Source organism: Neomonachus schauinslandi, chromosome 7 (assembly GCF_002201575.2).
Source record: "Neomonachus schauinslandi chromosome 7, ASM220157v2, whole genome shotgun sequence".
Classification (NCBI taxonomy): domain Eukaryota; kingdom Metazoa; phylum Chordata; class Mammalia; order Carnivora; family Phocidae; genus Neomonachus; species Neomonachus schauinslandi.
In genome coordinates, this window is record NC_058409.1 from 50,246,354 (window position 1) to 50,270,875 (window position 24,522).

At 39.3% G+C, this 24,522-nt stretch overlaps 3 protein-coding genes across 5 annotated transcripts in view; 1 reads left to right on the forward strand and 2 right to left on the reverse strand.

Moving 5' to 3' along the window:
- Window positions 1-9,884, reverse strand: part of AK6 (adenylate kinase 6) — a 16,523-nt gene extending 6,639 nt beyond the window's left edge. Inside the window, exons 1-2 of one of the 2 annotated variants that reach the window (XM_021702113.1) lie at window positions 9,733-9,884; window positions 8,508-8,600 (exon numbers count right to left, since the gene is read on the reverse strand). In XM_021702113.1, the coding sequence (XP_021557788.1) occupies window positions 8,508-8,600; window positions 9,733-9,760 (121 nt within the window). In that variant the 5' untranslated portion in view covers window positions 9,761-9,884. The remainder of the gene's footprint in view (window positions 1-8,507; window positions 8,601-9,732) is intronic. The other variant, XM_021702117.1, reaches the window with a different exon arrangement.
- Window positions 6,717-9,815, reverse strand: TAF9 (TATA-box binding protein associated factor 9). Its single transcript, XM_021702103.1, is given in 4 exon segments — window positions 6,717-7,335; window positions 7,337-7,752; window positions 8,508-8,600; window positions 9,770-9,815. Coding segments are annotated over 2 exon segments (798 nt in total). The 5' UTR covers window positions 7,736-7,752; window positions 8,508-8,600; window positions 9,770-9,815; the 3' UTR covers window positions 6,717-6,936.
- A 142-nt stretch (window positions 9,885-10,026) lies between the features above and the next one.
- Window positions 10,027-24,522, forward strand: part of RAD17 (RAD17 checkpoint clamp loader component) — a 34,174-nt gene continuing 19,678 nt past the window's right edge. The window contains exons 1-10 of one of the 2 annotated variants that reach the window (XM_021702094.2): window positions 10,027-10,215; window positions 10,530-10,573; window positions 11,428-11,531; window positions 14,252-14,506; window positions 15,021-15,104; window positions 19,463-19,619; window positions 20,956-21,092; window positions 21,574-21,626; window positions 21,707-21,832; window positions 21,928-21,997. In XM_021702094.2, coding sequence (XP_021557769.1) covers window positions 11,490-11,531; window positions 14,252-14,506; window positions 15,021-15,104; window positions 19,463-19,619; window positions 20,956-21,092; window positions 21,574-21,626; window positions 21,707-21,832; window positions 21,928-21,997 — 924 coding nt within the window. In that variant the 5' untranslated portion in view covers window positions 10,027-10,215; window positions 10,530-10,573; window positions 11,428-11,489. Of the gene's footprint in view, window positions 10,216-10,529; window positions 10,574-11,410; window positions 11,532-14,251; window positions 14,507-15,020; window positions 15,105-19,462; window positions 19,620-20,955; window positions 21,093-21,573; window positions 21,627-21,706; window positions 21,833-21,927; window positions 21,998-24,522 lie in introns of those variants that run through there. The other variant, XM_044916883.1, reaches the window with a different exon arrangement.

Here is a 24,522-nt window from a genome sequence, read left to right on the forward strand (position 1 = left end):
ATATATATATATATATATATATATATATATATATATATATATATATACACAATGGAATATTATGCAGCCATCAAAAGGAATGAAATCTTGCCATTTGCAATGACGTGGATGAAACTGGAGGGTATTATGCTGAGCTAAGTAAGTCAATCAGAGAAAGACATGTATCATATGACCTCACTGATATGAGGAATTCTTAATCTCAGGAAACAAACACGGTTCCTGGCGTGGTGGGGGGTGGGAGGATGGGCTGGCTGGGTGATAGACATTGGGGAGGGTATGTGCTATGGTGAGCACTGTGAATTGTGTAAGACTGTTGAATCAGAACTGTACCTCTGAAACAAATAATATATTTTATGTTAATAAAAAAAAGAAGAAGATAGAAGGAAGGGAAAAATGAAGGGGGGGGAAATCGGAGGGGAAAACGAACCATGAGAGACTATGGACTCCGAGGAACAAACTGAGGATTCTAGAGGGGAGGCAGGTGGGGGAATGGGTTAGCCTGGTGATGGGTATTAAAGAGGGCACGTACTGAATGGAGCACTGGGTGTTATACGCAAACAATGAATCATGGAACACTATATCAAAAACTAATGTATGGTGATTAACATAACATAGTAAAAAAAAATATATGCTGTCAAAAATAAAGACAACTACTGCAATATTAACTTAGAATTAAAGTCTTTATACTGCAATGCTGAAATGCAGGATTTCTTAAATCATGTTAATGTAGTTTAGTAGTGTAATCCAAGCTTTCAAATGTTCACTTAAAAAAAAAAAACATTTATCAAATACCATGTATAAGTGTCTATAGGGTTAATAAGGATTTAATAGTTAGCAAAATGACCAGGAAGGCAAACATTGTCTTTCCCTCAAAGAGTTTACAATAAAATGAGAGAGGACAGACAAGTAACCTAGAAATTATACTAGGATAATACTTTAATGTTTACGATTCCTGGTGTTTTAAGAGCAAAAGTATGGACACCTATTATGTTAGGAACATAAACATGGGATGTCAGGGGAGACTTCCTGGAGCAAGTGACTTAAGGGGAGACTTGAAGCAGTAACCGGAGGGAAAAAGTAGGGAGGACTATTTTCAACACAGAAAAAAGATATTCAAAGCCAGAGAGAATTAGGAGGGGAGGACTCAAGGGAGGGAAAGTCTCTTAGACTAGTTGGAAAATAGATGATAAAGGGTCAGGTAAATTGAGGCCAGATCAAAAAGGGCCTTAAAGATTGCAGAGTTAGACTTTATCCCAAGGCAAAGTAAAATCATTAAAGCATTTTAATCATGAAATGACATGATCAATTATAAATATTTAAAAATAATTTTGATTTCTGTGTAGCGAATGAATTGGAAAGAAGCAAATCCAGAAGCAGGGACACCAGATCAAGGCTACTGCAGAATTTTAGATGACTGATTATTATAACCTGTACCACAGGGAATGGAGAAATGGATTCTAAACTTCATTTCAAATTTCCCCAAAAAAGGGAAAAATGTATGCTTTTAATTTTTTTTAACATATGCTACTTTAGAAAGTTTCAGTTGGAAGTCAAATTTAGAGTTGTATATGTATAGAGTCCTAATCTAGAAGAGATGAAAAGGCTTGAATTGATTAAATTACCAAAAGCTTAGAGAATTAATTTTCTCAACAAATTTTTATGATTTACTTAAAGTTAGGTTAGTTGCAGAAGAAAAATGATTGTGGGGCCAGTTAAATGGTAAGTTCTTACTTCAGAAGATCTTCCCAGCTGTTGTTAAACTATAAAATCATTACATTTTCTTTAACTGCCATCCCAGAATTTATACACTCACATGAAAGCTGTTATTTAATGATACTGGGATGCTAGCTATCTATTTTGGTGCTGTTGCCAATACTAAAACATTTTCAGATTTCTTACTTTATACAATTTTTTAAAAAGATTTTATTTATTTGAGAGAGACAGAGGCCACAAGCAGTGAGGGGGGAGGAGCAGAAGGAGGAGAAGCAGACTCCCTGTTAAGCAGGGAGCCCACTGTGGGGCTCGATCCCAGGACCCTGGAATCATGACCCAAACCGAAGGCAGACGCTTAACTGACTGAGCCACCCAGGCGCCCCTAATTTTTTTTTTAAGTAGGCCCCATGTTGGGCATGGAGCCTACCTTGAACTCAACCCTGAGATCAAGAGTTGCATACTCTATCCACAGAGCCAGCCAGGTGACCTTCAGATTTCTTACTTTGGAAACATATTTATTTACTTCAATCCAACAAGAAGCTTATGTCTGTGACGCAACTAGTACAAAAAGTTAATTGGCTTGGAAGGATTGAGTACTTTAATACCTGACCTTTTATGTAGATAAAGCACAATGAAATCTACTTAGAAAAGTTAGCAACAAAATGTGACATTTGAGTGGGCCTTTTAAGGAAGAGCAGGGCACCTGGGTGGCTCAGTTGGTTAAGTGACTGCCTTTGGCTCAGGTCATGATCCTGGAGTCCCAGGATCGAGTCCCGCGTCGGGCTCCCTGCTCGGTGGGGAGTCTGCTTCTCCCTCTGACCCTCCCCCCTCTCATGTGTGCGCTCTCTCATTCTCGCTCTCTCAAATGAATAAATCTCTTAAAATAGAATAGCACATATAAAGACATGGAGGTCAATTCCCAGTATCTGAGGAACAGTAAGTGTGCTGTGCATAGACTCAGGATGAGTGGCTGCAGGGAAGGCTGAAGGCAAAGTCTGACCGTTCATCATCTATATATTATGGAAGATGAACTTCATCAGAAAAAGTTCAAGTCTTACTTATTCCTTTGCCCTCTTTTTTTTTTAAGATTTTTATTTATTTATTTGAGAGAGAATGAGAGAGAGAGCACATGAGAGGGGGGAGGGTCAGAGGGAGAAGCAGACTCCCTGCCGAGCAGGGAGCCCGATGCGGGACTCGATCCAGGGACTCCAGGATCATGACCTGAGCCGAAGGCAGTCGCCCAACCAAATGAGCCACCCAGGCGCCCCCCCCCCTTTTTTTTAAAGGACAATAATAAAGAGGGAAGGAAAAGATACTAAAGAGTAGGAGATTCAGCAGAAATGGGCTTTAAAATGGGATGAGGATCATATTTAGGCAAACCATCAAGATTTACAGGGCAAATGCATCTGTGTAGTGTTTGAATTGTGTCTCTATGCGTGGGGAACAGGAATCACGAGTGGGCAAGTTCAGGTAGGACTTCAGAGCATGTGCTTTTTTTTTTTAAGATTTTTAAAATTTATTTGAGAGAATGAGAGAGAGAGAGAGCACATGAGATGGGGGAGGGTCAGAAGGAGAAGCAGACTCCCTGCCGAGCAGGGAGCCCAATGCGGTACTCAATCCAGGGACTCCAGGATCATGACCTGAGCCAAAGGCAGTCGCTTAACCAACTGAGCCACCCAGGTGCCTCAGAGCATGTGCTTTTAAGTCTATTAGTTTGGAGAGGTCTGGGAACTACCAAGGTGGCTACCTTTCGTAGGTGTCTTGGAGTTAGGCTCTTTTAAAAGGGAGTGACTTGGGGCGCCTGGGTGGCTCAGTCGTTAAGCGTCTGCCTTCGGCTCAGGTCATGATCCCAGGGTCCTGGGATCGAGTCCCACATCGGGCTTCCCGCTCTGCGGGAAGCCTGCTTCTCCCTCTCCCACTCCCCCTGCTTGTGTTCCTGCTCTTGCTATGTCTCTCTCTCTTAAATAAATAAAATCTTAAAAAAAAAAAAAAGGGAGTGACTGGTTCAGAGTGGATGAGATTACTAAAGGGAGGGGCAAAATTACAATATAGCTGCATTGAAATCGTGGGGAAAGAAGTATATGGGGGGGGGCACCTGGGTGGCTCAGTTAAGCACCTGTCCAGCTGTGACCCCAGGATTAAGCCCCGCATAGGGTTCCCTGCTCAGCAGGGAGTCTGCTTCTCCCTCTGTCCCTCTCCTCCCCATGCTCTCTCTCTCTCTCTCAAATAAAATCTTTTTAAAAAAGGAAGTATATGGTGCGAGGGAGAGGATCACATGCAGACTGGGAGACAGCAGTGCTGGAGGGGCCCATAGAGGTTCGTTACAAAGCCTTCCAGTGGAGGGAAAAAACGGGATAAAGAGGTTAGAACCAGGATGGCAAACTTTTTCTGTAAAAGGCCAGACAGTAAATACTTCAGGCTTTGTGGGCTAGTCTTCAGCTAGTGTGGTTCCTATAAAAAACAGCAGCAGCCTGCCAACTCCTGGGTTAGAAAAAGATCAAGATTTTAAGTGTTGAGGGCTCAGCTGTGCTTTACAACCAGTTTCCAATGGATCCAATTTTTTTTTTTTTAAAGATTTTATTTATTTATTTGAGAGAGAGAGAATGAGACAGAGAGCACGAGAGGGAAGAGGGCAGAGGGAGAAGCAGACCCCCTGCTGAGCAGGGAGCCCGATGTGGGACTCGATCCCGGGACTCCAGGATCATGACCTGAGCTGAAGGCAGTCGCTTAACCAACTGAGCCACCCAGGCGCCCTGGATCCAATGTTAATACTTTGTCTAGACCTATGGGAATCCTGGGGTTTACGAACAGAGGCTGAAGACTGATAAACTTGTGGCAGGAAAATTAGGGGTGCTGGTAAGTTTAAGTAAGTGATTGCATATGGGAAAGGATATCAAGTGAGGAAGAATCTTGAGACTGGGAATAACAAGGGTAAGAAAAGCATCCTTAGCCACACCATATTTACGAATCCCAATAATTTTATTAAACTTAATTCCCCACCTAATTTTTCCTTCCTTGGTTCCAAATGGCCTACGAATGATCTCTTACATTCAACAGGATTACTAGAATGGCAATAAACTCCATTTAGACACATTTATTTAAAACCAGGGTGGCTTTTTGTCTTCTTTATACCAGGGTTTCATAATCTCAAATACTACTGACATTTTGAGCTTGATTTTATAGGAGAGCTGTTCTGTGAATTGTGGGATATTCAATAGAATCCCTGACCTCAACCCCAGTCTTGACTATCAAATCTCCAGAAATTGCCAAATGTCCCCTGAAGGACAAAATCACACTTATCTCAGAACCACTGCTTTATAGATGTTTACATGGTTTCCCTTAAAATATATCACTATTTAAGAAAAATGAGGACAGGTGTCTCGGTATATTTTCTAGTTAAGATTTTATCTTGGCATATTTTCTAGTTAAGAATTTCAGATATTAAAAAAAAAGATTTTTAGATATATTCAAATGGCATCTGGGGGAAAAAAAACCAATCTAGCACATTATGAACAACCTTATAAAGAACCTCATCTAGGGGCGCCTGAGTGGCTCAATCAGTTAAGCATCTGCCTTCGGCTCAGGTCATGAGCCCAGGGTCCTGGGATCGAGGCCCGCCCCCCAATCCAGTTCCCTGCTCAGCGGGGAGCCTGCTTCTCCCTCTCCCTCTGCCCCTCCCCCTGCTTTGTGCGTGCACACTCTCTCTCAAATAGATAAATAAAATCTTTAAAAACCACAGAAGACATTTGGGACTATACACAGTTAAGTGTACATACACTGGCTAAAACAGTGTTGAGTACAAGTATGAAAGGAACCAAATGTCTAGTGTTACTGTTCCTCAGTACTATTCGTAGTAGGTTATATAGCAACTTTATTAAGTTTAAAAATGTTAAATTCAGTGGGTAAGATAAACTGGAAGACCGAAATTGACAACTATGTGACTCTGAAATCACTTGTCAGAGACTGTAAAGTTCAACAGGCAAAGGAAGAAAACCAGATTTCATATAGGTATAAAATGGGAGACTGACTAGCCATGTAAAACAGCAAACAAATACCTAAGTTTTATTAACTATACTTAAATACCAGACCTGGATTAAAAATATGAGCGTGATACTGACTTACAGTACCAAAAATATGACAAAGCTAAGACGTGCAAAAGTGAGCTGCAAAAAGGGATAATGGAAAAAAATTTTTAAAGTGGGGACATTCTGGGAGACACACCAAGGGTCCTTAAATATAACTAGAGATAGAAAAATAGCACCAAGGAAGAGGCTGAGTGACTGAAGAAGAGAAATCCAAACAGATGAAGTGGACTCTCCAAAAAAGAGACATGGTTAACACTTCAGCAATCTTAGAAATGGAGCCATAAGAGTGACTTATACACCAGAGATCATACTGTGATCCAAACATCTGAAGGGGCCCCTGGGTGGCTCAGTCAGTCAAGCGTCTGACTCTTGATCTGAGCTCAGGTCATGATCTCAGGGTCATGAGATCAAGCCCCACGTCGGGCTCTGCACTCAGCATGGAGTCTGCTTCTCCCTCTTCCTCTGCTCCTCCTCACCACTCTGTCTTCGCTCCCTCTCAAATAAAATCTTAAAAGAAAAAAAAATAAACATCTGAAGACACTAGAAGTACCACTTTACTGTTTATGAACAGATCACAACTTCAAGTTGTTATTCCTGTTGTTGACACGTAAGAAAACTGCTTCTAAAAACATTACTGCCGGGCGCCTGGGTGGCTCAGTTGGTTAAGCGACTGCCTTCGACTCAGGTCATGATCCTGGAGTCCCAGGATCGAGTCCCGCATCGGGCTCCTTGCTCAGCAGGGAGTCTGCTTCTCCCTCTGACCCTCCCCCCTCTCATGCTCTCTCTCTCGCTATCTCATTCTCTCTCAAATAAATAAATAAAATCTTTAAAAAAAAAAAAATAAAAAAATAAAAAAATAAAAAAAAAAAAAAAAAAAAAAAAAAAAATACATTACTGCCAAAGTACCGATGATCAAATTGATGAACATTTTTATTTTTACACTTAAAGGATGATGAATAACCATTACTAATCCTATTAAAGAAAACCCAACATCTCAAGCGGAAAGGATAACCATATTTACTCATTAAATGCCATTTAAGTTTTCTACAACACAACTTGAAAATACCCAGCATGCATGTTTAATCTCAGTACAATGGTTTCAAGACCAAGTATACATGTTACAAGCATCAAGGCTAGATTACAAATTATCATAGTCATCATCGTCATCATCATCGTCATCATCATCATCTTCTCGTTTTCTTTTCAATGCATTTGATGATTCATTGGCAGTATTTTGTGATGACACCATGTTAGTGGTAATAAGAATGTTTTTAGACCCAATTAATGATGGATTAATCAGAACATTCTGAACTGCGGATGTTGCAGGAATTGATGCTTTTACAGTTGGGGACTGTGAAGTGGGCATCTGTACTGTAAACCTTTGCCCTGTGAGGGACATTGGAGTCCCTACTTTAGTTGACACAGACATGGTTTGTGGGGTTGGTGTGCCAAGTGTGGGAGTACTTGGTCTGCTAGTAACTGAACCAACACTTAACCGTGGAACTGTTATTCTTCCCGCAGAAGTAGATGCCTTTTTTTTGTAAAGACTTAAGTCTATAGTTTGGAGCAGTCAGGCAGTATCTATCAGGTGGCAACCTGGGGCCTGAATATGGCTTGATTAATGGCAAAGGAGTTTGATTTCTTTGCCTTGCAATATCTAATAAAAAATCTCTTGGGGGAGGAGAGGTAAAAGACTGATCAGCACGACACTGGATGGCCAATCGCACATCATCTGCATCAACAGTGGCTTTCTTAGCATGGCTTGAATAAATTTTTGCATCATCTAGAATTGTGGTCACATATCGGAAGGCAAACTCCAACATCTGATTTATAACTCTTGGCTCATATTCTGTAATCCCCATATCCTTCAGGATTTGTGCCATCATCTGTGCATCTTTCGGCATGCTCTTGGGAGAAGCCATCTTGCCAGACTCCATGATATCCGTTGATCAGACTTTAGATCATTTGAAAAAAATATGTACATTAGATCAAATCTGAAATAGTTACTTTAGTAGCAACTGTCAGGAACTTCAAAAATTTTAAATACTGTTAAGTTTTTGAAAATACATTTAAAATTGTTAAATGTTGTATCTTCTTAATTTAAAGAGGCACACTTAAAAGTTCCCTTTAAATTTATTGAATTTCTATCCTGTACAAATCATTACAGAATAAAAAAATGAAGACACAAATAAGAGAGTCATAAAAGACTGGGAGAAAACAAGGTAAAATAAAAACATTTATCACTTTAGAATAATGTGCAGTTGTGTGCAGGCATGAACTATCAAACGAAGCTAAGAAGAAACCATAGAACAAGTCATGTCCTACTGACTGAGTTCAAAATAATCTGTCCTTCCAGTGAGATCTATACTCACCATCTCCACAAATATGCTTGGTACCATCCAAACCTTTATGTGTTTGCCCATCTCAAAAACATTCTCCCCAAGTCCCATCTCTTCATGGAAGCCTTCCCAATTACTACCATTCAGAAGAACTACTGGCCAACAAAGTGGGGCAGGATAGGGTAAAATGGTCAAAACAACCAAGACATAGTACTACATACATATTACGTTTTCTTTCTACCGGTTTCCAACAGAGCATAAATTCCTTAATGGCACTCTGTCTCTGCTTTTTGTACCCTCTCACAAGTATAGTACTAACATTCCATTACCTACTCTCTTTTTTTAAAACCAACGCCAGTGTATCCCTTACCTTCTCGAGCTAAATCACCCACATTAATGTATTTCAGTCCTGATCTTGATGCAAGTTCTTTGCCTAGCGTGGTTTTTCCAACCCCTGGTGTACCTGTAAGACAAGCCACAGATACTTGTTAGACTTTAGCCACCTATCTACCCCTTTTAAAGTTTTCAACAACTGAAATGAAAAATGTCCTAATTAGCAATTCTCTGTGAATTAATATACACTATAACCTAATCAAAAACTACTCAAAGCCTGTTGCATAACAGAATCTCACCAAGTGTATTTGATCTGTCAGGAGTGGGGCTTGGGGGATTCTGATACCAATTCGCAGACTGCCTGCTACCATAACAGATACTCCCAGAGTAACACTAGCCATCTCAAATTACCATCATTTGTTTGCTTTAATTTTTAAAAAGTTAAGAAATTACTGGGGCGCCTGGGTGGCTCAGTCGTTAAAAGTCTGCCTTCGGCTCAGGTCATGATCCCAGGATCCTGGGATCGAGACCCACATCGGGCTCCCTGCTCAGCGGGGAGCCTGCTTCTCCCTCTCCCACTCCTTGCGCTTATGTTCCCTCTCTTACTGTCTCTCTCTGTCAAATAAATAAATAGAATCTGTAAAAAAAATTAAGAAATTACTTATGGAAAAAATTTAACCAGTATGAAAGACGGCTATCACCCCGGGAATTTTACAGTAAAAAAGCTTCTGATGCTAATTCAACAAACGTACACGGCAAGTTAATTACCCTACCCTATAAATATTCGAACCCTTTTACCCAAATGTGATTGTCAGATACAAAGGAAAATGAAATACAGCCCATGAAGGCCTAAGGACAAGGCGTCCAGCATTAAAAGACCTACTAAGGGTCAGATAGTAAATTACATTATCTCGCTAAAATTCTACAGACAACCCTGCTAAATAAGAAATTAACAGAATTTTACAAACAAAAACCAGATTCCGAAAGATTCGACAGTTTGCCAGAAAGGGGACCTGAACAGGTCTCCCTCTCTCACCGAGCGGCCTCGGGCCAACAAAACCAACATTCCCCGCCCCCTACCCCGCCTCCCGCAACGGTCGGAGGAACCGGTCTCGAGGCCCCGACAACTGCCACGCCGCGCGGCCCTCCACTAGCCTCGAAACAGAACACCGAACGGCACCCCTTCAGGCGCCCGACGCCCCACGGCACTCCGCGCCCTCGGACTATCCCGCCGCCCAGCGCCTCCCCGCCGCGCGCCTGACCGGTGAGCAGGATGTTCGGAAGCAACATGGTCCTCACCGCGCTGGCTCCGGGCGTCCAGGCCCACGCGCTTTACGCACAACAGGGAGGAGCCGGAAGCGGCGAGCTGCGGCAAGCGCCAGTGGCCCCGGGGGCTTCGAGGCCTTGTGCGGCGCTCGCGGCCCGTCTCCACCGCCTAGTCACTGAACAGTGGTTACCTGGCCTTCTATAGCACGCTTGCAGCGCAAGAGTCCAAGGCAGGGGCACAGGTCGGGTCCGCGCTTCGGGTCAGGCAATGCGGTAGATACCTAAGCCACTGGCGCCGTTGGCGGCCGCCCTTCTGCCTGTGTCGCCGAAGCGCCGACTGGCCTAAAAGGCCCCGGGAGGCGGGACCTCCGAAAGGCTCGGCGCTGAGCCCGGGTAGGGCCGGGTGGTTGCCTTTCTGCTGGAGCAGAGCCTGGCTCCTTCGCTTCTCTCCGCCCACGAGGGGATGAAGCTCCCGGAAAGTAAGGCCGCCGCGGCTGCGGCTTTGGTCTGTGTATGTTCTAGAGACGCGAACCCATCTCTGCCTTAACGCCTCCCCGAGCTCTCTTCGCTCCTCCTCCCGACCTGCCCATCCCATTTGGGGATAGAGGGTGGGGGTGCAAAATTCTGGCCTGGAGTCGGGACATGCGAGCTCCTCTCGGCTCTGCGCTGATTGGTAGCATTACGTTGGACGAATGTCTGGGCTTAGTATCCCCAGTGCAGTGTGTGAGGGCGGGTGGTGGGTAGGCTAGAAGTATTCTTGAAGGTCTTTTCTACCTCTGACGTCTCATTTCAGGAACCTGACATCATCCGGGACAGTTATCTTCTTTTTTAAAGGAGGTAATTGTCAGTCTTGTTTCTGAAGAGCGACTGCAGTCCTAACCGTAAAAACAGTCTGCGTCTTTTATTTCGACCTGCCAACTATATTTAGTCAATAAGTGTTTTTTCCACCCATGTATCTCTTTGAATCTCCAAAGCAAAAATCTGTTTAATGTGAATAGTTTGTGTGTGTGTGTACAATTTATTTTTTCGTGTATGGAGGCTTTTGCACGTTATATACAGTATGTGCATCCAAACCTTAAAAGTCCAATACACCTTCCAGTTTACAAGTTTGCGGACCTTAAAAAGCATTGCTTCGAGCTCACTTCAAACTGGTGAATTCACTCGTTTATGTAAACATTGGAGAGTTATTGAAGTCGGAAAAGAGTGTTGCCCCCAAATTTCCTAATATGTTCAAGTAAGGAAAAGAGTTACAAAGAAATATACGGTTAGATTTAAAGTTTTTTTCCAAAGTAAGTGAAAGTCTGAATTTGTTACATGGTGAGTTTTTTTGAAATTTTGCGGGAAAAAACCCTGGAACTGTGATTTAAAATGAGGGAAATTTTAACTTTCAGCATAAAAGCTGCACAAATAGAATTGTCTGATTTTCTTACAGAATGTCGAATAGGTGTTTTTTTCTGTTTTCTCTAATACGTTCTTGAGTCCGTATGAAAGACTGTTAATGCCACCACATGTGGATTGACACAGTTATAGTGATTAAAAGTAAACTTTATTTTAGCATTTTGACTTCTTTATGTTTACTATGTGATCTCATTAGTTCTTGAGCCTTTATCATACTGTGGATTATATCAGTTTATATTACATCTATTTTATAGTTTTTCCTAACTTGACATTTTTTTCTTTTGTTTCCTTAGGTGAATTATACTTTAATGTACTACAGGTTGTATACTACGGATGGGAACTATTAAAGTTTATAATGTCAAAAACTTTTCTTAGACCAAAGGTATCTTCCACAAAGGTATGATACACTAAAATGGCCATGTAATAATTGCCCAAAAAAGAGTGGTAATTTTTGTGTATGTTCTTAATGACTTGTTATTGCCATCAAAATAACAATGTCCAGTATCTGTTGTAATTGGTGATCTAAAAATTGTAATAATAAGTCGTGAAATGACTAAAAGCACAACCTTAATTTTTAAAAAGGTGTTTGCAATTCCAGTCACAAAGAAAGGCTGAAAACTCTGGAATGAAAGATCAATAGAAGAAAGAGAAACATATGAGTCATAGTTAGCGTTAAAGTGTAACAATAAGGGGCGCCAGTGGTTCAGTTGATGAGCATCTGACTCTTGGTTTTGGCTCAGGTCATGATCTCAGGGTTATGGGATTGAGCTCTGTGGCAGTTTCCACATTCAGTGCGGTGTCTGTTTGGGATTCTCTCCCTTTCTCTCCCTCCCACTCTGTCCCTCTCCTCACTGTCTCTCTCTCTCTCTCTTTCAAATAAATAAATAAATAAAATCTTTAAAAAACAGATGAATAAAAATAAAGCTTAACCACAAGCCCTGCCTCTTAAAAATCATATGTTTTCGTGTGCCAGTTCTCAGCAAGGCTAGTGGTAGAGTAGGATGGGGGTCAGTGTATATCATGTTCATTTGCTGGGTTGTTATTTTCCTACTGGTGGGTCTTATTTTTCTCTGATCTTAAGTAAATTATTAAACTTTGCTGTTTCTCTTTTTCCCAGTAAATAGGAGTCCACATTTATGTAAGAAATAAAACTATAAAATGTATAAGTAACTTACAGATCAGAATGGCAAGATCAGATTTGCTATCAAAAGTTTTACTATAGGGGCGCCTGGGTGGCTCAGTTGGTTAAGCGACTGCCTTCGGCTCAGGTCATGATCCTGGAGTCCCGGGATCGAGTCCCGCATCGGGCTCCCTGCTCGGCGGGGAGCCTGCTTCTCCCTCTGACCCTTCCCCCTCTCATGTGCTCTCTGTCTCTCTCATTCTCTCTGTCTCAAATAAATAAATAAAATCTTTAAAAAAAAAAAAAAAGTTTTACTATAACATGGTATTTTTACATATTCTCTTTTTTTTTAAAGATTTATTTTTTTTTTATTTTTTTTTATTTTGAGAGAGAGAGCCTATGCAAGCCGGGGGGGGGGGGGGGGGGGGGGAGGGGGGGGGGGGCTTAAAAAGGCTCTGGGCGGAGCATGGAGCCAACTTGGGGCTCAATCTCATGACCCTGAGATCACAACCTGAGCCAAAACTAAAAGAGTCAGAGCTCAACTGAGAGCCACCCAGGTGCCCCCCTTGTTTGTTTTTTTATATTTTATTTATTTATAAATAGAGAGAGCAAGCAGGAGCTGAGGGGAGGAGCAGAGAGAGAGGGAGAAGTAGGCTCACCGCTGAGCAGGGAGCCGGAGGTGGGGCTGAATCCCAGGACCCTGGGATCACAACCTGAGCCGAAAGCAGATGCTTAACGGACTGAGCCAACCAGGTCCCCCTAAACTCTTAAAATTAGAAGCAAAGAGCCAAAATTGTACTATAGACAGTCTTTTGAAGAAGAGGAAATGAATTATTTGGCTATGACTGAAATTTTTTTCCATAGGTCTTCATTTCTTTACTCACTGATAATATTCCTATCTTCTGTCTTTAAAGGGGGAGTGAAGTGTGACTTTCATTCCTGAAATAGTTCTACTCCCCAACTTGCTTTTCCTTAGCATTGTCTAGTAAATGGTTCACAACTATGGCTGAGTATTCTTCAAGGAAAATATAATCTTGGTTCCACCTTACTAGCTAGCCAAGGAATTCAAAAGTCACGTACTAAGCTAGGTTTTTCTGGATTTATACTGTAGGAATATTAAGAAAATTCATCTTAAAAATTTTAGTTACTAAAAAAAACCTTTTTAATACTTCCAAGTATTTTTAGGTTCACACTGCTTAATTCATCATCTCTCTCTGTGTATCCTTACAAAGGATTCTAAAGAAAGGGTAATGATGAAGGGAAATGTGGAGAGATCAGCAGTTTCTGTAGACCAGAAGAACATGAAGTAGAACTCACTGATTTTGCTACTCTATTATCCCAGTTCTGTTTTCTTAGACAAATCTGGGAAACAAATCATCCTCCCTGGAAAGCCTGCCTCCCTTTTATGAAAGTACTATTTGCTTTAGTGGGCTGAAGAGAAATAAAATCAAGTCATAATTACAAATTATTCGTAGCATTAGGATTATTAGGCTCTATCTTCTCAGAGTCCTAAAGCTGATAGGGATTATTTGGATATATGCAATGGTTCTTAGTTTGTGAATGTATTAACCTGGTCAAGGCAGAAGGTTTACTCTTATGTTTATATATGGTTAAAATAAGATTTTATTTCTTTGTTTTGCTTCTTTTTTGACACATAATTTTAATATTTGTGTTTCAGACCTACAAATGAGCTTAAGAAGAATCAGCCTATTCTGTACTAGGAAGATTATAATTAGTAAAAAGAATTAAGTTTGTATTCTATATTCCTTTATATGGCATTTGTCATTACCCTGGTTAAGTGGACAAGTATGCATATGTACCTACTATGAAGTAAATAATACATATAGTGCCAGCTTTATTTAAAGAACTAATTTGTGAGGTTTTGATTTAAAATGTTGCAGATATATGAATATATATATATTTTTTTGTAGAGTAATTTACTTATATGGGGAACAGATGTAGATAATGTAATATTTACATGCTTTCTTTTTTTTCAGGTAACAGACTGGGTAGACCCATCATTTGATGATTTTTCAGAGACTACAGGCATCTCTATTACTGCCACATCATTAGGTGTGAATAACTCAAGTCACAGAAGGAAAAATGTGCCTTCCAGATTAGAAAGTAGCAGATTTCTAGCTAGAAAAAGAGAAGAGCCATCTTCCTCAGAAAAGATTTATGGTCTAGAAAATTCAAAAGAATATCTGTCTGAAAATGAACCATGGGTGGATAAATACAAGCCAGAAACTCAGGTACTAAAAAGGATGCAAACAGGTGCACATAATTTAACTTCCAGAAGGAGAGGAATGTATATTTTCAGATTATTACTCATAAAATATTTTTCTGAATGAATTAAAAAAAAACAGTAATTCCTAGTTTTTTTATGTTCCATGACTCAGCATTTCTCAAGTTATTCTGAAATTGTACCATTGGTTATTTGTCATAGATTTAATTTAATCCCAATATAGAATTTTATTTTTTTCTTAAGTGTAATATCTCTCCCTGTTTATTCCCTTCCCAAAATGTATTTCAGGATTTTAAAAAATTATGTAATTCCAAACCTGCCCCAAATTCTCATACAATGGTCAGTTTTAAGAACAGAATTTTTCAATATAAAAAATGAAGTGTAATAGCAAAGACTTTTTAATTCTTGTATCATGTTGTTTGCTAGTTTTTTCATTAAAAGTGCTTAATTTAGATTAATGTGTGCTGCTATACCAAAAATTCTTGAGTTAAAATGTTTTATTTTAAACTTGAAATTTTTAGCATGAACTTGCTGTGCATAAAAAGAAAATTGAAGAAGTTGAAACCTGGTTAAAAGCTAAAGTCTTAGAAGGGCAACCAAAACAGGTAATTCAATAAGAAATGTGTTTTAAAATATGTAACATCAAATGTTTCTCTGATTTACAGTTGGTTGTAAGAAGTTAAACTTTTTTAAAAGATTTATTTATTTATTTGACAGAGAAAGAGAAAGTACTCACAAGCAGGGGGAGCGGCAGGCAGAGGGAGAGGGAGAAGCAGCCTCCCCACGGAGCAGGGAGCCTGTGTGGGGATTGATCCCAGGACTCTGGGATCATGACCTGAGCCGAAGTCACATGTTTAATCGACTGAGCCACCCAGGCACCCAGAAGTTAAACTTTTATGATGACTCTGTTAAGTCCAGATCACCTACAATAAAAAAGTCTCTGATTTACTACTACAAACTTCACTAAAAGACTCAGAGATTTTGAGTTTTCTCCTTTACTTGTACTTCTTTTCCCCATTTATGTCTCATCATCATCATAAAGTGTAATAAACCAGTTAGGGTTCTAGTATATTTAGCACATCAGATTATCTCATGCTGAAGCAAGCAGGCAAATTACATATTAGTTTTTGTACTAAATACAGCCTAAAACAGTCATCATTCATTTTAAGGCAGATGTTTTTTGTTTCACTTCCTACTTCTGTAATTACTTTTAGCCTCCAAGCTAGAATATTCTTTCTCTTTTTAAACTTTGAGATTCTCCAAACATAAAGGAAAGTAGAATAATAAATGAATACTCTTATGCCTATTATATAACCATCATTTTCACTCTTAAATATTCAATTGTGAATATGTGACATTTTAGTCAGACTTCTGGAAACATCAGTATGCCTCTTTTTTTTTAAATAAAGCATTTTTCCTAATTAACTATATATACCATTATTCTGTCTAAGAAAATTAATTCCTTTTTTTTTTTTTAAAGATTTTATTTATTTATTTGACAGAGAGACACACAGCGAGAGAGGGAACACAAGCAGGGAGAGTGGGAGAGGGAGAAGCAAGCTTCCCGTGGAGCAGGGAGCCCGATGCGGGGCTCGATCCCAGGACCCTGGGGTCATGACCTGAGCCGAAGGCAGATGCTTAACAACTGAGCTACCCAGGCGCCCCACAAAATTAATTCCTTAATTTTATCTAATGTTTGTTTCATATTCACATTTCTCTATTTGTCTGCAAAATGTCATTTATGGTGGATTTGTTACAACCAGGATCTAATAAAGGACTACATGTTGCATTTGATTCTTACACCTCTTAGGTCTATTAAAATCTAGAATGATTCTCTTTTACCCTCTTTTTTTCTCTAAGAAATTGACTTACTGAAGAGGCCAGGCCAGGTGACATGTAGAACTCTCACATTCTGGATTTGTCAGGTTGTTTCCTCTTCGTGATGACTAACTTGTTCTTCTACCTTGCATTTCCTGTGGCCTGGAAATTTGAATCAAGGGTTTGATTAGACTCAAGTTCAACATTTTTGTAAGAATACTTTTTAGGTCGGGGCGCCTGGGTGGCTCAGTTGTTAAGCATCTGCCTTTGGCTCAGGTCATGATCCCAGGGTCCTGGGATTGAGCCCTGCGTCGGGCTCCCTGCTCTGCAGGAAGCCTGCTTCTCCCTCTCCCACTCCCCCTGCTTGTGTTCCCTCTCTTGCTGTGTCTCTCTCTCCCAAATAAATAAATAAAATCTTTAAAAAAAAAAAATACTTTCTAGGTCATGGTGTATGTTTTATATTACACCATATCAGAAAATATGGTTCTTCTGCTGTCTTTCATGTTACGTTTGATCACTAAGTTAAGGAAATAATAGTCAAAAATCTTTTTTTTTAAGATTCTATTCATTTATTAGAGAGCATGAGTTGGGGGCAGGGAGAGGGAGAAGCAAACTCCCTGCTGAGTAGGGAACCCACCAACTAGGGGCTTAATCCCAGGACCCTAGGATCATGACCTCAGCCAAAGGCAGACACTTAACTGACTGAGCCACCCAGGCGCCCCAATAATAGTCAGAAATGTTCCCTTGCAACTGCAACATAATCTATGGGCATAGAGATAATTTCACAATGTTAAATGTCCAGTTCCCCAGCAGTCTTTCACATAAGTGCTTTAGTGTCCATTTTCAGTCCTTGCCTGAATCAGGTATTTTGTTAAAATTGTGAAATGGTGATGGTTTTTTTTTTTTTTAAGATTTTATTTATTGGGACGCCTGGGCGGCTCAGTTGGTTAGGGGTTGTGGGATCAGCGTTCCTGGGATTGAGTCCTGCATCAGGCTTCTCGCTCAGCGGGGAGTTGGCTTCTCCCTCTTCCTGCTGCTCCCCTTGCTTGTGCGCACTCTCTCCTCTCTCTTGGACAAATACATAAAATCTTTAAGAAAATAAAAGCTTCTTCCCTCTAAGAAGTTAGATTCTCACCAATCATAATATTCTTTATTATACAAAAGTTCAATGATAACAGTAATTATAAGACATTTTTATTCAAAAATATTTTTGAGGGGTGCCTGGGTGGCTCAATCGTTAAGCGTCTGCCTTCGGCTCAGGTCATGGTCCCAGGGTCCTGGGATCGAGCCCCGCATCGGGCTCCCTGCTCAGCGGGAAGCCTGCTTCTCCCTCTCCCACTCCCCCTGCTTGTGTTCCCTCTCTCACTGTGTCTCTCTCAAATAAATAAAATCTTTAAAAAAAAAAAATTTGATAACTTGTAGATTTTTCTATGGGCAAGCTAAAATTATTTTTTCTTAAATTTATCGTAAGTACTTAAAATATACACTGACTTTAATTTTTCAGGGCAACATCTTCAAAATATGGTAAAACTGTTATAGTGTGATGGAAATGTACAGCATAGGGGATATGGTCAATAATATCGCAGTAACTTTGTATGGTGACAGATGATAACTAGACTTAGAATATTTTAATGACAAAAATATAGAATCGAAAAAATATGTACATATGAAACTATTAGGATGCCATATGCCATTTATACTTCAATTTAAAAAAAAGAAAACTATTATAATGTAAATGATGGGAATATTAACAGAAGTCTTCATGTTTTAGTGTTCTGATAGACTATCTCCCACTTCTCTTATTGGAAGCAAAACTTTTGCTATGTAGCTCTACTCACTGTGTCAAAAAACAAGACACTTGATTCTGTTGTATAAGAAACATACATGGGTGCCCATGCTTGATCTTCCTTTTCTTTTTTTAAAAGTAATCTGCTTGGAAGTAGTCAGTTCTCATTATTTACATTAGGTATGTCCTGTAAAGTTACTAGAAACAATAAGCAAATAATGAGTCATAGTTCCTAAGAGAAATAAGGGGTTAGATTCCTGCAAAACGGTCTTCCTCTGGTCACATTTACGTCAACTCATCAGTATATAACCTTGTTTTCTATTTGTTTTTGTTCAGAGACACCATATTTAATATATATATATTATTGAATCATTAAAGTCATGGCTGATACCACTATAACTCATGCACTCATATATTTTAAAAAGTGAGACTGGTTGTCTTCTGGGGCCACGTAGAAGGCCCTTATTTATATTAGCAAAGGTAAACAGTTGAGCAAGGATTATAGCCCACCAGGGAATGTAGGAAATCATCTTCCCCTGATACTTTTTTTTTTAGCTTTAACTTTTTTATTAAGCTTTAACTTTTTTATCAGATTTATTATATGAGGAGATAATTATTGTGACCTGCCACCTCTAGTCTCTCTTTGGAGTTCTGTCTCTGGAAAATATGTTTCTTATTACACATTTCTTAAAGATTCTGATATCCTAACTACCATCTTCCCATAAGAATATTATACTTGTTTAATATTAAAGCATATAATCCAAAGAGGTCTGTATTAAGATTGAATTTTGAGTTCAGGTAACCTCTAAAAATACTTGTTTCAGGCATTACCTCCTTAATCTAGCTGAAGTTTAGTTGTTTTAATTTGACTACTAAGTAGTCCTTGGGAGGGACATAATGCAAGAATTGAAGAACTATCAGAAGTTATGCTTAAAGTTTAGGAAATAGGGGCACCTGGGTGGCTCAGTCGTTAAGCGTCTGCCTTCGGCTCAGGTCATGGTCCCGGGGTCCTGGGATCGAGCCCCGCATCGGGCTCCCTGCTCTGTGGGAAGCCTGCTTCTCCTCTCCCACTCCCCTGCTTGTGTTCCCTCTTTCGCTGTGTCTCTCTCTCTGTCAAATAAATAAATAAAATCTTTAAAAAAATAAAAAAAAATAAAAAAAAAAAAATAAAGTTTAGGAAATAAGATTATCCTCTTTTATCTAAAGATGGTATAATCCAGCTAACATCAGTGTAAAATTTAGTCCGCTTATACCAGATATTTAATAAATATTTATAGAAGTAATTTATGTTTGAAAGAAAATTCAAACATATTCTAGCAGTGATTTTGATTTTTGATTAATGTTTGTATTTGGTTTTAGGGTGGGTCTATTTTATTAATAACAGGTCCTCCTGGATGTGGAAAAACAACAACTATAAAAATACTATCAAAGGAGCATGGTATTCAAGTACAAGAGTGGATTAATCCAATTTTACCAGACTTCCAAAAAGATGATTTCAAGGAGATACTTAATCCTGGTAAGATTTGCTATGAAGGTAGTGGAAATAGTGGGAAAAGTCTATGTATTTTTTTTTTTTAAAGATTTTATTTATTTATTTGACAGAGAGAGACACAGCGAGAGAGGGAACACAAGCAGGGGGAGTGGGAGAGGGAGAAACAGGCTTCCCGCAGAGCAGGGAGCCTGACGCGGGGCTCGATCCCAGGACCCTGGGATCATGACCTGAGCCGAAGGCAGACGCTTAACGACTGAGCCACCCAGGCGCCCCTAAAGTCTATGTATGTTTAAAGGAGGTTTGAAATGAATTCCCCATCTATATTATATCTTGAGATGCCTAAGATCCTTTTGGGTATATGTTTTTGTGAGAAAATATATGTTGTCACCCCTATGCTAGATTGGCATCTGCCCACTATCAAAAGCTTCACAAAATGAGAGTAGCAATCAGATTAAACTATATGAGACCATTTTCTTTCATACTTCCCAGTTTCAGAAAAGTATTTTCAGGAGAAGAGGGGAAGCTTGCTTCTAGTAGAGGAGAATGGGATTCTTTGAGGATTAAGTCTGACTAATTGATTCATCATCAACACAACTCATTTGGAGTATTTTCATTGTAGAGGCAAAGATATAAATGTTTGGGGCACCTGGGTGGCTCAGTTGTTAAGCGTCTGCCTTCGGCTCAGGTCTTGATCCCAGGGTCCTGGGATCGAGCCCTGTATCGGGTTCCCTGCTCGGCGGGAAGCCTGCTTCTCCCTCTCCCACTCCCCCTGCTTGTGTTCCCTCTCTTGCTGTCTCTCTCTGTCAAATAAATAAAGTCTTAAAAAAAAAAAAAAGATATAAATGTTTTTACCAGTTGTGTAACTATTACATTGACAGCTGTGTTCTAAAGTCAGTTAATTCCATATTAACATTCATTGTTACAGAAAATTCACTGTGATCCATGATGACTCTTATCTTTTGAAATGACTATCCTATTTTAAATTTGTGCAGTTTTTGGGCGCCTGGGTGGCTCGGTTGGTTAAGCGACTGCCTTCGGCTTGGGTCTTGATCCCGGAGTCCTGGGATCGAGTCCCACATCGGGCTGCTGGCTCGGCGGGGAGCCTACTTCTCCCTCTGACCCTCTCCCCTCTCATGCTGTTTCTCTCTTGCTCGCTCTCTAATAAGTAAATAAATAAAATCTTGAAAAAAAAAATTTGTACAGTTTTGCCTAAATAGAAAAATCTACAATGTTGTAAGCTCCTTCAGGTATATGCAAATATATTCAGTAACGTATATGTGTGTGTTATATATGGATGTGTAATTTTGATATATATATATAATATGTTGAAAGTAAAAGTGTTAAATATGTTTTCTTTCAGAATCCAGTTTCCATGTATTTCCCTACCAGTCTCAGATAGCAGTTTTTAAAGAGTTTCTACTAAGAGCAACAAAGTATAACAAACTACAAATGCTTGGAGATGAACTAAGAACTGATAAGAGGATAATTCTGGTTGAAGTATGGACAAATTTTGAGATCCTGGTGTAACTATTGAGTAAATAATTGCAAGATATATCTTATTGATAGTGCCATTAACTCTCTCCATAGTATTAATAGTGATAAAATGTAATGTAAAAGCTCGGTGATAGCAGAAACCTCAGGTCTTTTTCAGTAAACTTGAATAGAGTAGCTATAGGTTAATGAAATTTAAAATTTTAATGCCTTCAGTATAGAAAAGCAAAAGAAATAATGTGGAAAATTATGTCTTAGTGACAATACTGTGACTAGTAGTAATCATAAGAAATTTGATTGAAAATTGGGTTTCCCATTGATAGATTTTATTGTTTGGACATCTACTTTTTCACGTTTTCCTTAATTTCTGTAAAAGTTTTAGTTGCAATACATTGAATAGGTAACGTTTTTTCCCTAATATGGTAAATATGAATATTGTATAAATTTATATAATAATAAAACAATAATATTTATCATTTTTCAATAGGATTTACCTAACCAGTTTTATCGAAATTCTCATACTTTACATGAAATTCTCAGGTGAGTTTCAGTGAAGTTTTCTCAAACTTTGAATAAAATGGCAATAGCTTATATTTCAACATTGCTATACTCTATTCTAGGAAATATGTGCACACTGGTCGATGTCCTCTAATATTTATAATTTCTGACAGTCTCAGTGGAGATAATAATCAAAGGTTACTGTTTCCCAAAGAAATTCAGGAAGAGTGTGCTATAGCAAACATTAGGTAAGAATGAAATTTCTGCTTGTAATGCTCACATACATGTTATATTTATAAGTTGATCATCTAAACACTATCTTTCTTTATAAAACTTTTAACAGTTTTAACCCTGTGGCACCAACAATTATGATGAAATTTCTTAATCGAATAGTGACAATGGAAGCTAACAAGGTAAGTCTCTTAAGAACTGATTAATTTGAATCTTACATTGTAATTTTAGAAAGCCACACTTGGAGTTAGAAACATATTATTTCACTTTTTAGAATTAAAATATTTGTTTACATTTGTCAGGCCAATCATTCTAGAAAAGGCAGGAAATACTGATCTTAAAAATCCCTAACCTTGGGGCGCCTGGGTGGCTCAGTCGTTAAGCGTCTGCCTTCGGCTCAGGTCATGATCCCAGGGTCCTGGGATCGAGCCCCGCATCGGGCTCCCTGCTCGGCGGGAAGCCTGCTTCTCCCTTTCCCACTCCCCCTGCTTGTGATCCCTCTCTCGCTGTGTCTCTCTCTGTCAAATAAATAAAATCTTTAAAAAAAAAAAAAAAAGAAATCCCTAACCTTTCTCTATTATTAAACCTAGCTTTCTCTTTCACATTGAAGTAAATTTCACTTTGCTTGGCTTAGTGCTATAAATTGTGTCTATTATCAAGAAACTGTTTCCTGGCATCTAGGTACATTAGTCATCAACAGTCCAACTCTACTTTTGTCCTGTTGTCAATTTTTTTTTTAAATTTAATAGTATGTTTATTGTGGTAAAAAACATCAAAATTTACCATCTTAACCATTTGTTTTCTGACGTTATGAAGATACACTTGACATATAATATTATTTAAGTTTAGTAAGTTGAAGGTGTACAGCACATTGATTTGATATACTTACGTATTGCAGAATGATCACCGCTATAGTATTATACAACACCTCCATCACTTCATGTAATTACCAGTTCTTTTTTGTGGTGAGAATATTTAAGATCTACTCAGCAGCTTTCAAGTAGTTATACAGTATTATCAACTATACCATCTTAGCCATTTTTAAGTGTACAGTTCAGTAGTGTTACGTATATTAATATTCTTATAAAACAGCTGTCATTTTTTTTTCAAAGATTTTACTTATTTATTTCTCAGAGAGACAGAGGCAGGCAGAGGGAGAAGCAGGCTCCCCACTGAGCAAGGAGCCCGATGAGGGATTCAGTCCCAGCACCCTGGGATCATGACCTGAGCCGAAGGCAGATGCATAACTGACTGAGCCACCCAGCTGTCCTAGCTGTCATTTTTTTTTTTAAAGATTTTATTTATTTATTTGACAGAGAGAGAGAGATAGCGAGAGCAGGAACACAAGCAGGGGGAGTGGAAGAAGGAGAAGCAGGCTTCCCAGTGAGCAGGAACACAAGCAGGGGGAGTGGAAGAAGAAGCAGGCTTCCCAGTGAGCAGGGAGCCCGATGTGGGGCTCGATCCCAGGACTCTGGGATCATGACCTGAGCGGAAGGCAGACGCTTAACGACTGAGCCACCCAGGCGCCCCCCAGCGGTCATTTTTAATACATCATTTTTTTTTTCTATCTTTCAAATCAACATAATGTTAAATTGATGGAACTTCTCCCAGCAGCATGATTCTAGGAGGCCCTACTGCTACAGATCAACTAGATCTTGCATGAAATGTAAGGGTTTGGTTTTTTTTTTTTGCATCACTTGGATCATAGTAACTGAGGGAAATCTCCAAGCGAGAGTTTGCTTTGAGAATTAAACAAAATTATGTAGAGCACTTAGTGGAATAAATAAAAACTATTAATAGTGAAAAATTAGAAAGAAACTGAATCCAGTAATAGAGGGAGCAGTTATTATGGTGAGGTATCATGTAATTGATTAGTGTTTTGAGAATATTTAGTGACATGAGGAAATACAATTTAATGTCAAGTTATAAATAACAAGATGCAGGGGCGCCTGGCTGGCTCATTTGGAAGAGTGTGGAACTTTTATCGCAGGGCTGTGACCTCATTCTGTGTAGAGTTTACTTTAAATAAATAAATGAAGTTAACAATGCTAACAATAGAAATTCTATCTTCAGCCCTTGATATATGTCAGGCACTATGCAAAGTACTTTTACATACCTGATCTTTTTTTTTTTTTTTTTAGATTTTATTTATTTATCTGACAGAGAAACACAGCAAGAGAGGGAACACAAGCAGGGGGAGTGGGAGAGGGAGAAGCAGGCTTCCTGCTGAGCAGGGAGCCCGGATGCGGGGCTCAATCCCAGGACCCCGGGATCACGACCCGAGCTGAAGGCAGACGCTCAACCGACTGAGCCACCCAGGCGCCCCTACATACCTGATCTTATTAAATCTCACCACAACCATACAAAATTGGTACATAATCCCTATTTTACAGATAAGGAAGCAGCTTTTGGGGGGAAATAACTTGCATAATATCCCACAACTATTAAGTATCAGATAGGTTTGCAGTTTCATTCTCACTCCATTTCACTGTGCTAAAAAAAACCAGTTTTCAGTAACAGCAGAATGCACATATATACTTGAACCTGTACGTACTAGAAGAAAGTACATAAAAATGCTGAGTGTGATTGGTTCTGGATAGTAGGATTACTTGTGATTTTTTTTTTAATGTCTTTAAAAAAAAGAAACAAACTACGTTCTGTACCAGGAGCATAACTACAAATTACAGCTTTTAAATATTTATTAAAC